This window comes from Palaemon carinicauda, chromosome 1, assembly GCF_036898095.1.
Source record: "Palaemon carinicauda isolate YSFRI2023 chromosome 1, ASM3689809v2, whole genome shotgun sequence".
In the NCBI taxonomy this organism is placed as follows: domain Eukaryota; kingdom Metazoa; phylum Arthropoda; class Malacostraca; order Decapoda; family Palaemonidae; genus Palaemon; species Palaemon carinicauda.
Genome location: NC_090725.1, coordinates 331,258,047 through 331,270,546, shown reverse-complemented (window position 1 = coordinate 331,270,546; position 12,500 = coordinate 331,258,047). Strand labels below are relative to the sequence as shown.

The following is a 12,500-nucleotide window of genomic DNA, read 5'->3' as shown; positions in this document are numbered from 1 at the left end:
GTAATAATAATAATAATAATTATAATAATGATAATAATAATAATGATGATAATGATGATGACAATAATAATAATAACAACAACAACAACAACAATAATAATAATAATAATAATAACACTGTTGTCCCTCTTCAGCGTGGTGGAGGACGCGTCGGCAGCACTGTTCCTCCGGGGGTGAGCGAAGGCGGCGTGGCTGTGACTGAAGAGGCCTTCAAGGACCCATCTCATCCGTCGCCTTACAAAGATCCCCTCAAGGATCCTCTGCGGGATCCTCCAAGTACCACCACCGATCCTTTGAGAGAATTCGGCAGTCCTTCTTCACCCTACGCTGAGCCAGAGGTAAGCCGATTGGAGAATCTCCTTCAAGTTTTCGTTTATTTTTTTTTTTTTTATTTATTAAGGGGTTTTAGGGGGGGAGGGGGCCCCTGAATGGTATTGAATTACTTCCTTATTTTCTATTTATTTTCTTCAGTAATCCAGGCAGGCGTATTTTCTATTTCCACTTGATATACTACCGCTGGAGACTTATGGGGTCACTTCCTCAATTTCTTTTAATTTTCTTGAGTAATCCAAGGGTGTCTTTTCTATTTCCACTTGATATGCTACAACTGGAGAGTTATGGGGCCACTTCCTCAATTACTTTTCATTTTCTTGAGTAATCCAAGAGTGTCTTTTCTATTTCCACTTGATATGCTACAGCTGGAGAGTTATGGGGTCACTTTCTCAATTTCTTTTCATTTTCTTGAGTATTCCAAGGGTGTCTTTTCTATTTCCATTTGAGATACTACCGCTAGAGAGTTATGGGGTCACTTCCTCAATTTCTTTTCATTTTCTTGAGTAGTCCAGAAGGTTGTCTTTTCTATTTCCATTTGAGATACTACCGCTAGAGAGTTATGGGGTCACTTCCTCAATTTCTTTTCATTTTCTTGAGTAATCCAGAGGGCGTCTTTTCTATTTCCACTTGAGATACTACAGCTAGAGAGTTTATGGGGTCACTTCCTCAATTTCTTTTCATTTTCTTGAGTAATCCAAGGGTGTCTTTTCTATTTCCATTTGAGATACTACCGTTAGAGAATTATGGGGTCACTTCCTCAATTTCTTTTCATTTTCTTGAGTAATCCAAGAGGGTCTTTTCTATTCCCACTTGAGATACTACCGCTAGAGAGTTATGGGGTCACTTCGCCAATTTATTTTCATTTTCTTGAGTAATCCAAGAGGGTGTCTTTTCTATTTCCACTTGAGATACTACCGCTAGAGAGTTATGAGGTCCTTTGACTGGCCAGAGAGTCCAGATAGTACTACATTGCATTCATCTCTCTGTTTACGGTTCACTTTCCCTTTGCCTACACATACACCGAATAGTCTGGCCTATTCTTTACATATTCTCCTCTGTCCTCATACACGTGACAACACTAAGATTACTAAACAATTCTTCTTCACCCACGGGATTAACTACTGCACTGTAATTGTTCAATGGCTACTTTCCTCTTGGTAAGGGTAGAAGAGACTTTAGCTATGGTAAGCATCTCTTCTAGGAAAAGGACACTCCAAAATCAAACCATTGTTCTCTAGTCTTGGGTAGTGCCATAGCCTCTGTACAATGGTCTTCCACTGTCATGGGTTAGAGTTCTCTTGCTTGAGGGTACATCCGGGCACACTATTCTACCGCATTTCTCTTCTTCTTGTTTTGTTATAGTGTTGATAGTTTATATAGGAAATATTTATTTAAATGTTATTGTTCTTAGAATATTTTATTTTTCCTTGTTTCCTTTCCTCACTGGCCTATTTTCCTTGTTGGGGCCCCTGGGCTTAAAGCATATTGCTTTTCCAACTAGGGTTCTAGCTTAGCAAAGTGATAATAATAATAATAGTAATAATATTAATAATAATAATAGTTGAATTATGAGATTTTAAATAGTAAATTGTGATGTTGTGTACTGTAAGTGAAAGTTTATAAATGATGAGAAATGTGTATAATAAACTGTACTATATTGATACATGTTTTTACTTTATTACATAAATGAATAAATTGATAAATAGAATTTTATATATGTATATATATATATATATATATATATATATATATATATATACATTGATATCTATATATACATATATGTACGTATATATGCAGTATATACACATATACAGGGTGGTCCAAAAGTAGGTGGACAGTATGTGGAATAAGTTATGTATCAATTATATTATTACAAGAATATCTTGGTTCACATAAAATTTGAGGTCTTTTTATTATTGTTTATAATAAAATTTATTTGTTAATGTAATAATCGTGTTAGTAAATATAATTGTATGTATATGTAATCTCAACATAAATGTAATCATTTACTGGACACCTAATTTTGGACCACCCTGTATATATATCTATACATATTGTATATAACAATATATATAGGCCTACCAAGAAAGGCTATACTCATTTTTTTTAGTCAGGCACATTTGCACCGAATCGCAGGGGAGCCCTTTTAGCTCGGAAAAGTTTCCTGATCGCTGATTGGTTAGAATGATCTTCTTTAACCAATCAGCGATCAGGAAACTTTTCCGAGCTAAAAGGGCACCCCTACGAGTCGGTGTAAATCTGCCTCACTGAAATAAATTGACTATAGGTAATGTCTGCTGATGACTCAGCAGATAGACCTATAGGCTCCCTCAATTCCCTCATCCTTAGCTCACAAGGATGGTTAGGTTGCAGACACTACAAGAAACTATCGAGTTTGAGCGGGACTCGAACCCCAGTATGCTACCTGACACCTCTATTCCTTTTCAGCTCCGAGATATTGGCTACCGAGAACCTCGGTACCTGGACCTGTTCGATCCCGGAGTCTCGGTGGTTCGTGACCCCAAACTCGACCAGCCTTCGCAGCCTCTCAAGAATCGAACGCAAACTTGTTTTTCTAAAACGCTCACAGCGCTGGCTTCGACTAGGGTTATCATAGGTAGGTTTGCCTTTTATTAATGTTATAATATATATATATATATATATATATATATATATATATATATAGACATATATATATCTGTATACATATATATATGTATATATGTATTTATATATACATATATATATGTCTATATATACACACACACACACACATATATATATATATATATATATATATATATATATATATATATTTATATGTACATATATATATATATATATATATATATATATATATACATATATATTAATGTATTTATATACTTATATATATGTATGTATATATATATATATATATATATATATATATATATATATATTTATATGCTTATATACATATACAGTATATATATATATATATATATATATATATATATATATATATATATATATATATATATACATAAGTTTTTGAAGCAACTAATTTTCATTTATTCATTAATTATAAAGATTAATGATTTTGTTCATCCATTAAAAGAAATCACTAATCTTTATAATCAAATGAAAAAGATGAGAATGCTTAAGTCTATTATGGGAATATCACTGTTTGAAAGATTAAAAAAATGATGAAAGAATGGCAGGCATAGTAAATATTACAGAGGTGATGATACTATCATGACTGAGATGGTGTGGTCACGTGTTAAGAATGGATGGTGGGGAGGGAGTGAGGAGGACTTAGGAGGAACCTATTAGCGGGAGAAGATCAAGATGGAGGCAGAGAATTAGATGGCGAGTTAAGGTGAAGGATGATATGGAGAGAAGAGGTTTGGTGGAAGAGGATGCCTTTGATAGAAGGCATTGGAGAGGGCCCATCAGGCAACCGACCCCTCAATGTAGGGGGGGGGGGATCAAAGGGGAGGCAGAGAATTAGATGGCGAGGTAATGTGGAGAGAAGAGGTTTGGTGGAAGAGGATGCCTTTGATAGAAGGCATTGGAGAAGGCGCATCAGACAACCGACCCCTTAATGTAGGGGGGAGAAGATCAAGGAGGAGGCAGAGAATTAGATGGTGAGGTAATGTGGAGAGAAGAGGTTTGGTGGAAGAGGATGCCTTTGATAGAAGGCATTGGAGAAGGCGCATCAGGCAACCGACCCCTTAACAGATGGATAACGGTTGGAAAGAAACAACTTTTTAGATATTAACATCAATATTGTATATGGTGAGATTTATGGTGTTACCAATTATGATCTATACTGTGATTATTTGCTGTTTTTCTGTGAATTTTTCCTTTAATTCATTCTCTCAGGGGAATAAAATGTGTGGACTATCTATTCTCTCCTATAAAGGAATTCTGGTTTTAGGCGATAAACATTATATATATTCGAAAGCTAATGGATAAGATATGAAGCAATGTATCAATAGCTGTGAAGTTTTAATAATTCTTATTAATAATAACAATTTTGATAAATGTCAGCAATACGAAAAAAAAACATCATGGTTGAGTGACTTATGTAACCTATGCAATGATAAATGAAGTACATAGAATTATGCATTGATTTATACAAATTGCGTAAATGTGTGGAGGAAAAGGATTATTCATTTAAGTTTAGGATAAATAGATTGATAGATAGATAGATAGATAGAGAGATAGATAGAGAGATAAATAGGTCTAGCTTGACTTGTCAATGTTTTCTTTCTTATTGGAATGAAATTTGTTGGCCCAGAAAAGGGCCGATGTTTGCATAGGATAAAATATGAATCAATATTTCAATATCAGTGAAGTTGTAAGGCTATCATATTTTGGTGAAGTTTTTTTTATTTTTTTTTTGTATATACTTAGAGTCCATACTAGTTCTGAAATTAGTCAGGCTATTAAAATATGTTATATAATACTCATCTGGCTCAAATCACTGGCTACAACACCACAACGACTCACTGTATATTATTATTATTATTATTAAAAGCCAAACCTACAACCCTAGTTGGAAAAGCATGAGGTTATAAGCCCAAGGGCTCCAACAGGGAAAAATAGCCAAGTGAGGAAAGGAAATAAGGAAATAGATAAGCTAATATAAAAGCCAGCCTACAACCCTAGTTGGAAAAGCATGAGGTTATAAGCCCAAGGGCTCCAACAGGGAAAAATAGCCCAGTGAGGAAAGGAAATAAGGAAATAGATTAGCTACAAGAGAAGTAATAATCAAAACAAAATATTTCAAGAACAGTAACAACAATGAATTAGTCCTTTTTATATATAAACTATAAAAACTTTAAAACAAACAAGAGGAAGAGAAATTAGATAGAATAGTATGCCTGCGTGTACCCTCAAGCAAGAGAACTCTAAGCTAAGACAGTGGAAGGCCACGGTACAGAGGCTATGGCACTACCCAAGACTAGAGAACAATGCTTTAGCGTGTTAGAAAGAATAGTATGCCTGCGTGTACCCTCAAGCAAGAGAACTCTAAGCTAAGACAGTGGAAGGCCTTGGTACAGAGGCTATGGCACTACCCAAGACTAGAGAACAAGGCTTTGATTTTAGCATGTCCTTCTCCTAGAAGAGCTGCTTACCATAGCTGAAGTCTCTTTTACCCTTACCAATATCTTCAGGTCATTAGTTTTATATATAATTCAAAAAGAAAAACTTTATCATAGTTTCTAAGATCCAATTATGATGATTTTGTTTTCTATTCAGTTTGCAGCCTTCTTCTTGTAGTCCTAGTGATCGTCATAGCCGTGATAGCATCAAGTACTCGTGGGATAATATTTGGTCCAGATCCTCGTGTAAAACATCCGTACGTCACAACAGTAACAGCTTGTGGACCTGTGCAAGGGTAAGTTAGAAACCAATATTTCTCAAATCATTGGATAAAGTGATGGCAAGTACAGATACAAACGTCTTTATAATATCTTACCTCTTCAAAATATATTTTGTTACTAAAGTCAAAAGTTAGCTCCCAATATATCCATTCTTGCTAATCAATTACTTTACAGGGAAGAGATTTTGTCTGAAGCTTTAACTTTTCAACCCTATATACCTTCCCTCCTCATAATATATTTTGTAACTAAAGTCAAAGTTAGCTGCCAATATATTCATTTATGCTAATAAATTATTTTACAGAAAAAAGATTTTGTCTGAAGCTTCAACTTTTCAACCCTGTATACGTTCCCTCCCCATAATATATTTTGTAAGCAAACTCAAAAATTAGCTGCTAATATATTCATCCATGCTTATCAATTACTTCACAGAAAAGGAATTTTGTTAGAAGCTCTCACTTTTTATCTCTGATACTTTACAGAAAAGAGATTTTGTCTGAAGCTTTAACTTTTAAACCCTGAATACCTTCCCTCCCCATAGTATATTTTGTAGCTAAAGTCAAAGGTTAGCTGCCAATATATTAATTCATGCTAATCAATTACTTCAAAGAAATGGAATTTTGTTAGGAGCTCTCACTTTTATTTCTGAATAGCCTTCCTCTCCATAACATGTTTTGTAAATAAAGTCAAAAGTTAGCTCCCAATATATTAATCCATGCTAATCAATTACTTCACAGAAAAGAGATTTTGTCTGAAGCATTAACTTTTCAACCCTGTATACCTTCCCTCCCCATAATATATTTTGTAGCTAAAGTCAAAAGTTAGCTACTAGTATATTCATCGATGCTAATCAATTACTTCACAGAAAAGCAATTTTTTTAGAAGCCTTAACTTTTCAGCCGTTTATACCTTCCCTCCCCGTAATATATTTTGTAACTAAAGTCAAAGTTAGCTGCCAATATATCCATTCTTGCTAATCAATTACTTTACAGAAAAGAGATTTTGTCTGAAGCATTAACTTTTAAACCCTGTATACGTTCCCTCCCCATAATATATTTTGTAACTAAAGTCAAAAGTTAGCTACAAATATATCAATTCATGCTAATCAATTACTTCACAGAAAAGGAATTTTGTTAGAAGCTCTCATTTTTTATCTCTGAATATCCTCCCTCTCCATAACATGTTTTGTAACAAAAGTCAAAAGTTAGCTGCCAATATACTCATTCATGCTAATTAATTACCTCATAGAAAAGCAATTTTGTCTGAAGCTTTAACTTTTCTACTTTGAATATCTTATTTCTTCATAATTTGTTTTGTAGCTAAAGTCATAAGTTAGCCACTAATATATCCATTCATGCTATTCACCTACTTCACATAATAGAAAATTTGTCTGAAGCATTCATTTTTCAACTGAATATCTTCATCATCATCATCTCCTCCTACACCTGTTGACGCAAAGGGCCTCGGTTAGATTTCACCAGTCGTCTCTATCTTGAGCTTTTAAATCAATACTTCCCTATTCATCACTTCCTACTTCACGCTTCATAGTCCTCAGATATATAGGCCTGGGTCTTCCAACTATTCTAGTGCCTGGATGTCTTACCTCATCATAATATATTTTGTAACCTAAGCCAAAAGTTAGCTGCTAGTACATTAATTCATGCTAATCAGTTACTTCACATAAAAGAAATTTTGTCTGAAACTTTTACCTTTCAACAGAGTTGTAGAAGACGACGCTTATGTGTTCCGAGGAGTTCCGTTCGCTATACCCCCAGTTGGCAAGTACCGCTTTCGACAGTCGCAGCTACAGACAGAGCTGGAGCAATGTTGGTCTGGGACATATATGGCTAATATAACTCGTCCCTGCTGGGGCTATGATATGCAGGTACTAGATTGAGTTTCAATCTGAAAAGTTGCAGTTCTTTGTTTCCGGATATTTGTTTGATGTGTTATTTATGTATAAAGAGCATGTTGATTGTAATCTTTGTAATAGAAAAGGTTTTGGATATACGTCAGGTCACCAAATTCAAAGTTACTTTGAAGTAGTTTCTTTTACTGGTTTATGAAATATATAAACATGTATGGATATACAGGTATCACAGATGACTATCTCTTGCAGGGTGCAGTAGTTAATGGCTGGGAAGACTGCTTGCTGCTTGATATTTTTACACCCCAACTTGGTTACGACTCTCCTCTACCTGTTGTCGTCTATGTTGGTGGCGAAAGCCTTGGTGGCGATACAAGAAGACCCTGGCTGCTGAGCAAAGCAGCACCAACGGCCATAGAACGCGGCGTGGTCATCGTCGCTCCCCAGATCAGGCGTGGCATATTTGGTTTTTTCCCACATCCCAAATTAGCAGCTTCGACATATCCCCACACATCTGGAAATCAAGGAGTCTCTGACCTCTTGACAGCCCTAGCCTGGGTACACCATAACATCGAGCATTTCGGAGGTGATCCCCATAGAGTAACTTTACTGGGCCACCAAGCAGGAGCGGCTTTAGCTTGGCCATTACTCTACTCGCCACAAGGACATCGCTACATACACGCTGCCTGGATGACCGGTGCTGCTCCTCTGCATCCCGACCGTACATGGCGGGAGGCTGACTCTACCTTAGTTGAATCTTTGAATTGCACTTCATTAAGGTGCCTGGAAATGATGCCTGCTCAGACTGTGATGGAAGCGCCTCCTTTGGAATGGCGTCGCCCTCAGGCTCAAGCTTGGCTGGTCTCTGATGGCGTTGTTGTGCCCTTTATCCCGTCCTCACCGCAAGTGCCTATTATGATAGGTAAGAATTTATCAGCTACTCTCTCTCTCTCTCCCTCTCTCTCTCTCTCTCTCTCTCTCTCTCTCTCTCTCTCTCTCCACATGGTAAGATGTCTGTATAGCTACAATTCGGTTTGTTAATCATTTACATTTGAACCAAATGATGGAAAATTATGCAACATATATGTGTAGAGCTAGCAAGTTAAAACTGAACTGAAAGTGTCATATGGAATTTTGATAGTGAGAGATGTTAGGTGTTGGTAATGAGACATGTTTCCGTGGTAGAGCTAGATTACAAATTAGGGGAAAAGAACCTCACCATGTGTAATGTGGATTGATATGCTACCTAGGAATGCAAAGGACACCAGAAAGAAATTTTTGGATAGAGTACTGAAGGAGAAATTGAAGTGTGACAGATCCCTATGTTATATAGGAGCAAAATCTTACTATAGAAGATAAAGGTGTTGTCCTGTTCAAGAGGAGCATCATAAAGTCCGAGCACAAACCTCCGGGCCTTAGCGCTCTGAAAGGAGAAAAATCTTACTATAGAAGATAAAGGTGTTGTCCTGTTCAAGAAAAGCATCATAAAGTCCGAGCACAAACCTCCGGGCCTTAGCGCTCTGAAAGGAGCAAAATCTTACTGTAGAAGACAAAGGTGTTGTCCTGCTCAAGAGGAGCATCATAAAGTCTGAGGACAAACCTCTGGGCCTTAGCACTCTGAAGGGAGCAAAATCTTACTGTAGAAGACAAAGGTGCTGTCCTCTTCAAGAGGAGCATCATAAAGTCCGAGCTCAAACCTCCGGGCCTTAGCGCTCTGAACGGAGCAAAATCTTACTGTAGAAGATAAAGGTGTTGTCCTGTTCAAGAAGAGCATCAAAATTGAACTTAGATTTCTAGTCTAAGAGCTCCGGCCTGGAGATAAGCCCCAGGCAATGTAAACAAACAATATAATTCTTAGTCTAAAAAAAAGAATGGAAAGCAATTTGTATATTAAGACCCAATTAACCACTGACATTGATTGTAGTCTAAGCAGTTCTAACGCTGTGAGGGGCTAATTTTTGCCACCTACCATCCCTCTTCCAAAAAACCCTGAATTGTAACAGATAGTGTTAGAATTTGAATAGTCTTGGGAGTATTCAAGACCTTCCAGCCAAAAGCATTTTGTAGATGGTGAATGAAAACTGCATGACAGTACAAGGGTTCCATGACTCTTTATTTGATTATGAAATAGTATTTTTTATATAACAGTGAATTTCCTTGAATGCTAACATTTCTTTTCTTTCACAGTGAGGAATGTTGTAAATAAAAACTTTATATGTTAGCCACCAATGCAAGACTGTTTATTATGCTCCACGGTATCTAATAGGCATATACCAGCCAAAATATGCTACAAACTTTTAAACTCTGCTAAGAGAGTCACACGAGAGGAGTAATAGGTATAGCTTTTTATAAAATATATTTTAATGTATGAAACCACAGGTGTATCTATATTACTGATGCATTCTGTTATGCCGAGTTAGACCAGACCTAGTATAAGGAAATCTCGGCTACATCATGATGGAACTTTTATAATTTCAATAAAACCTTAGGTGTACTACAATCCTTTAGAAACATTAATACAAACAATCCAATGGTAATGAGAAACTTTGAATACGATGGTTTAATAAACCATTGTGCAACAGCACACCCTTGTAGCAGAAAACAATAGACCACAAAGAAGAAGCACCTTAACTGCATGTTAACTGCATTCCTTTACCATTCAATGATATCTTCCAAAACATAAAGAGGAAAATCTAAGAGTTTAGAAGGATCTCCAATAAGTTAGGCTAGTTTAATCAGGAAAGGGGCACTACTTCGACGTGACTGGTGTACCCTAAACAGAGCTAGAGCTGGTGTGTCCAGAACAGGTGACAATTTCTTGAAATGGGGCCTTGAAACTGACCAGTGTTGCGTATGCGGAGAAAACATTCTCCGACCATGCCCACTATTTCATAATTTGGACAACTCTCACTTAGAGTCAATGAAAGAACGCTTCAATGATTTGCTGTTTGGTGTGATAAGCTATGAATGAACCAGGAAAGTATGGAAACTGCTGAATGGATATGGGAAATCGTCTTTTGTAACCTTAAAACTAGGCACAATTTTTGATGCATGAACTTTTGATGGATGGGCATTCTTTTCCGTTTCGTGATGATTGTTTGAACGGCTTAACAGTATAAATCTTGTTGGCCGATTGTCTCTCTGTTGACTCTATATTGAGCTTTTAAATCATTACTTCTCCATTCATCATCTTCTACTTCACGCTTCAGAGACCACAGCTATATAGCTGGGTCTTCCAACTCTTCTAGGGCCTTGTGAAGCCCAGTTAAAAGCTTGGTGAACTAATCTGTCTCGGGTAGTGCGAAGAACTTGCCCGAACCCTCTCAATCTACCCCTCACCATGAACTCATCCACATATGGCATTTGAGTAATCTCTCTTATAGTTTCATTTCTAATACTGTCCTGCCATTTAACTCCCAATATTTTTCTTTAGGGCTTTGGTCTCAAATCTACTAAATCTGTTAAACCAATTCCAACCTATTTTTTGCTAAGTCATAGGCTCATTATTAATATACTTTTACATTCTTAAATGCATGACTTAATTAATATTTTCATATCTGATCTTCATATTAGAATAAAGAGGAATGCTTTTAAATGCATTAACCTCTTATAATAATTTATTTGTTGTGCAACTATATTACTAGAAAATGCCGTAGTAATTTATTTTCAATAATATTTATTAGTAGATCATAAAAATATTCTGATCTTGACTTCATTTTCAATCTTCTTTAGGCTTTCAGTATTAATTTAATTTTTTATTAATTTAAGTAAATTAAATTTTTTTCCATACTACAATGGAGGGAATTGTTTGATAAAGGCATTACAAATATTCATAATACCGTGAGCTCTCAGCAAAGAAATTATTTAACTGTTGTTTACTTAAATATAAAGAAAATATATCAAGTATCTTTTAAGATATTAGAGACGGTATATAGATTTATTTATATTTCCTATTCGTAAAATCTAATAAAATGACTTGTAAACTTTGATAATAGAAATTTAAGAGTTATTTTCCCTTGACGAATCACCATTAATGCCAAGTAATATTAAGAGATTTCAAGCTTGGTACCACTTTCGTATTAGACTCTCTTAATCGTTCTTATAAATGTGCCAGTTTCATCACGAAAATCAATTTACTAAACTGAAGCAAAGAATTAATCTAAATTAATTAATTTTGGCTTTTATATCTTTAAGAAAAATTATCATTGAGGTACCAATGTAAAATAAGAAGTTGTAATCAACCAGAAAATATAATATTAACCATATTTTGTAGGTGAAATTACAACTATTACTGGTTTTTAACCTAAATCTGCATGCAATCTATAAAATCCAAACAAGGACTACACATTTTAACATCCAAAAGATACTGTACGTTGATTTCAAAGTCAAATCTCTCTTGCTTCCATCATTAGTTAGATTTTACACACTGTTTCCACTAATATCCTTTATTCTAATAAGTATCATTCATTTCTTTGAATAGGATCTACAGAGCAAGCATCTGCGCAGCAAATGTTAGCCTGGAGAGAGCGTCTTGGGACTTCCCGACAGCAATTGGTAGATGCTGTGATCGATGGCCTTAGACTTCCAGAAGTCGCCTACCGACGTCCACCAATGGGCATAGATGGTCAAGATAGCTGGATGGATGGAAATCAACCAACATGGCCAGGCCGTCCTCAGGGTGACCCTAATTTTTGGCCAATTCCACCTTCCAATGATCCAAATATGTGGCCAAGAAGGTTTCCAGGGAGAAATCAAGACACGTGGCCCAGATACCCAGGGGGTCCTCAGGGGAGATGGCCCCAAGGTACTGGTGGCCCAAATGAAGAGAGGAGAGACCCGATAGTGAGCAGTTCGGCTCCTGGTATGTCAGAGGCCGAAACAGCTCTGGAATGGTATTCAAATCTCAACGACCATCCTTGGCTGTT

General features: G+C 36.2%; 1 protein-coding gene across 2 annotated transcripts in view; it reads left to right on the top strand.

Annotated features, from left to right (window-relative positions):
- Nucleotides 1–12,500, top strand: part of Nrt (Neurotactin) — a 409,664-nt gene that overhangs the window by 396,387 nt on the left and 777 nt on the right. For both annotated transcript variants that reach the window (XM_068378527.1, XM_068378518.1), the window contains exons 3-8: nucleotides 135–338; nucleotides 2,785–2,953; nucleotides 5,587–5,725; nucleotides 7,428–7,593; nucleotides 7,828–8,497; nucleotides 12,056–12,500. The exon at nucleotides 12,056–12,500 is cut by the window's right edge and continues 777 nt beyond it. In XM_068378527.1, the coding sequence (XP_068234628.1) occupies nucleotides 135–338; nucleotides 2,785–2,953; nucleotides 5,587–5,725; nucleotides 7,428–7,593; nucleotides 7,828–8,497; nucleotides 12,056–12,500 (1,793 nt within the window). The remainder of the gene's footprint in view (nucleotides 1–134; nucleotides 339–2,784; nucleotides 2,954–5,586; nucleotides 5,726–7,427; nucleotides 7,594–7,827; nucleotides 8,498–12,055) is intronic.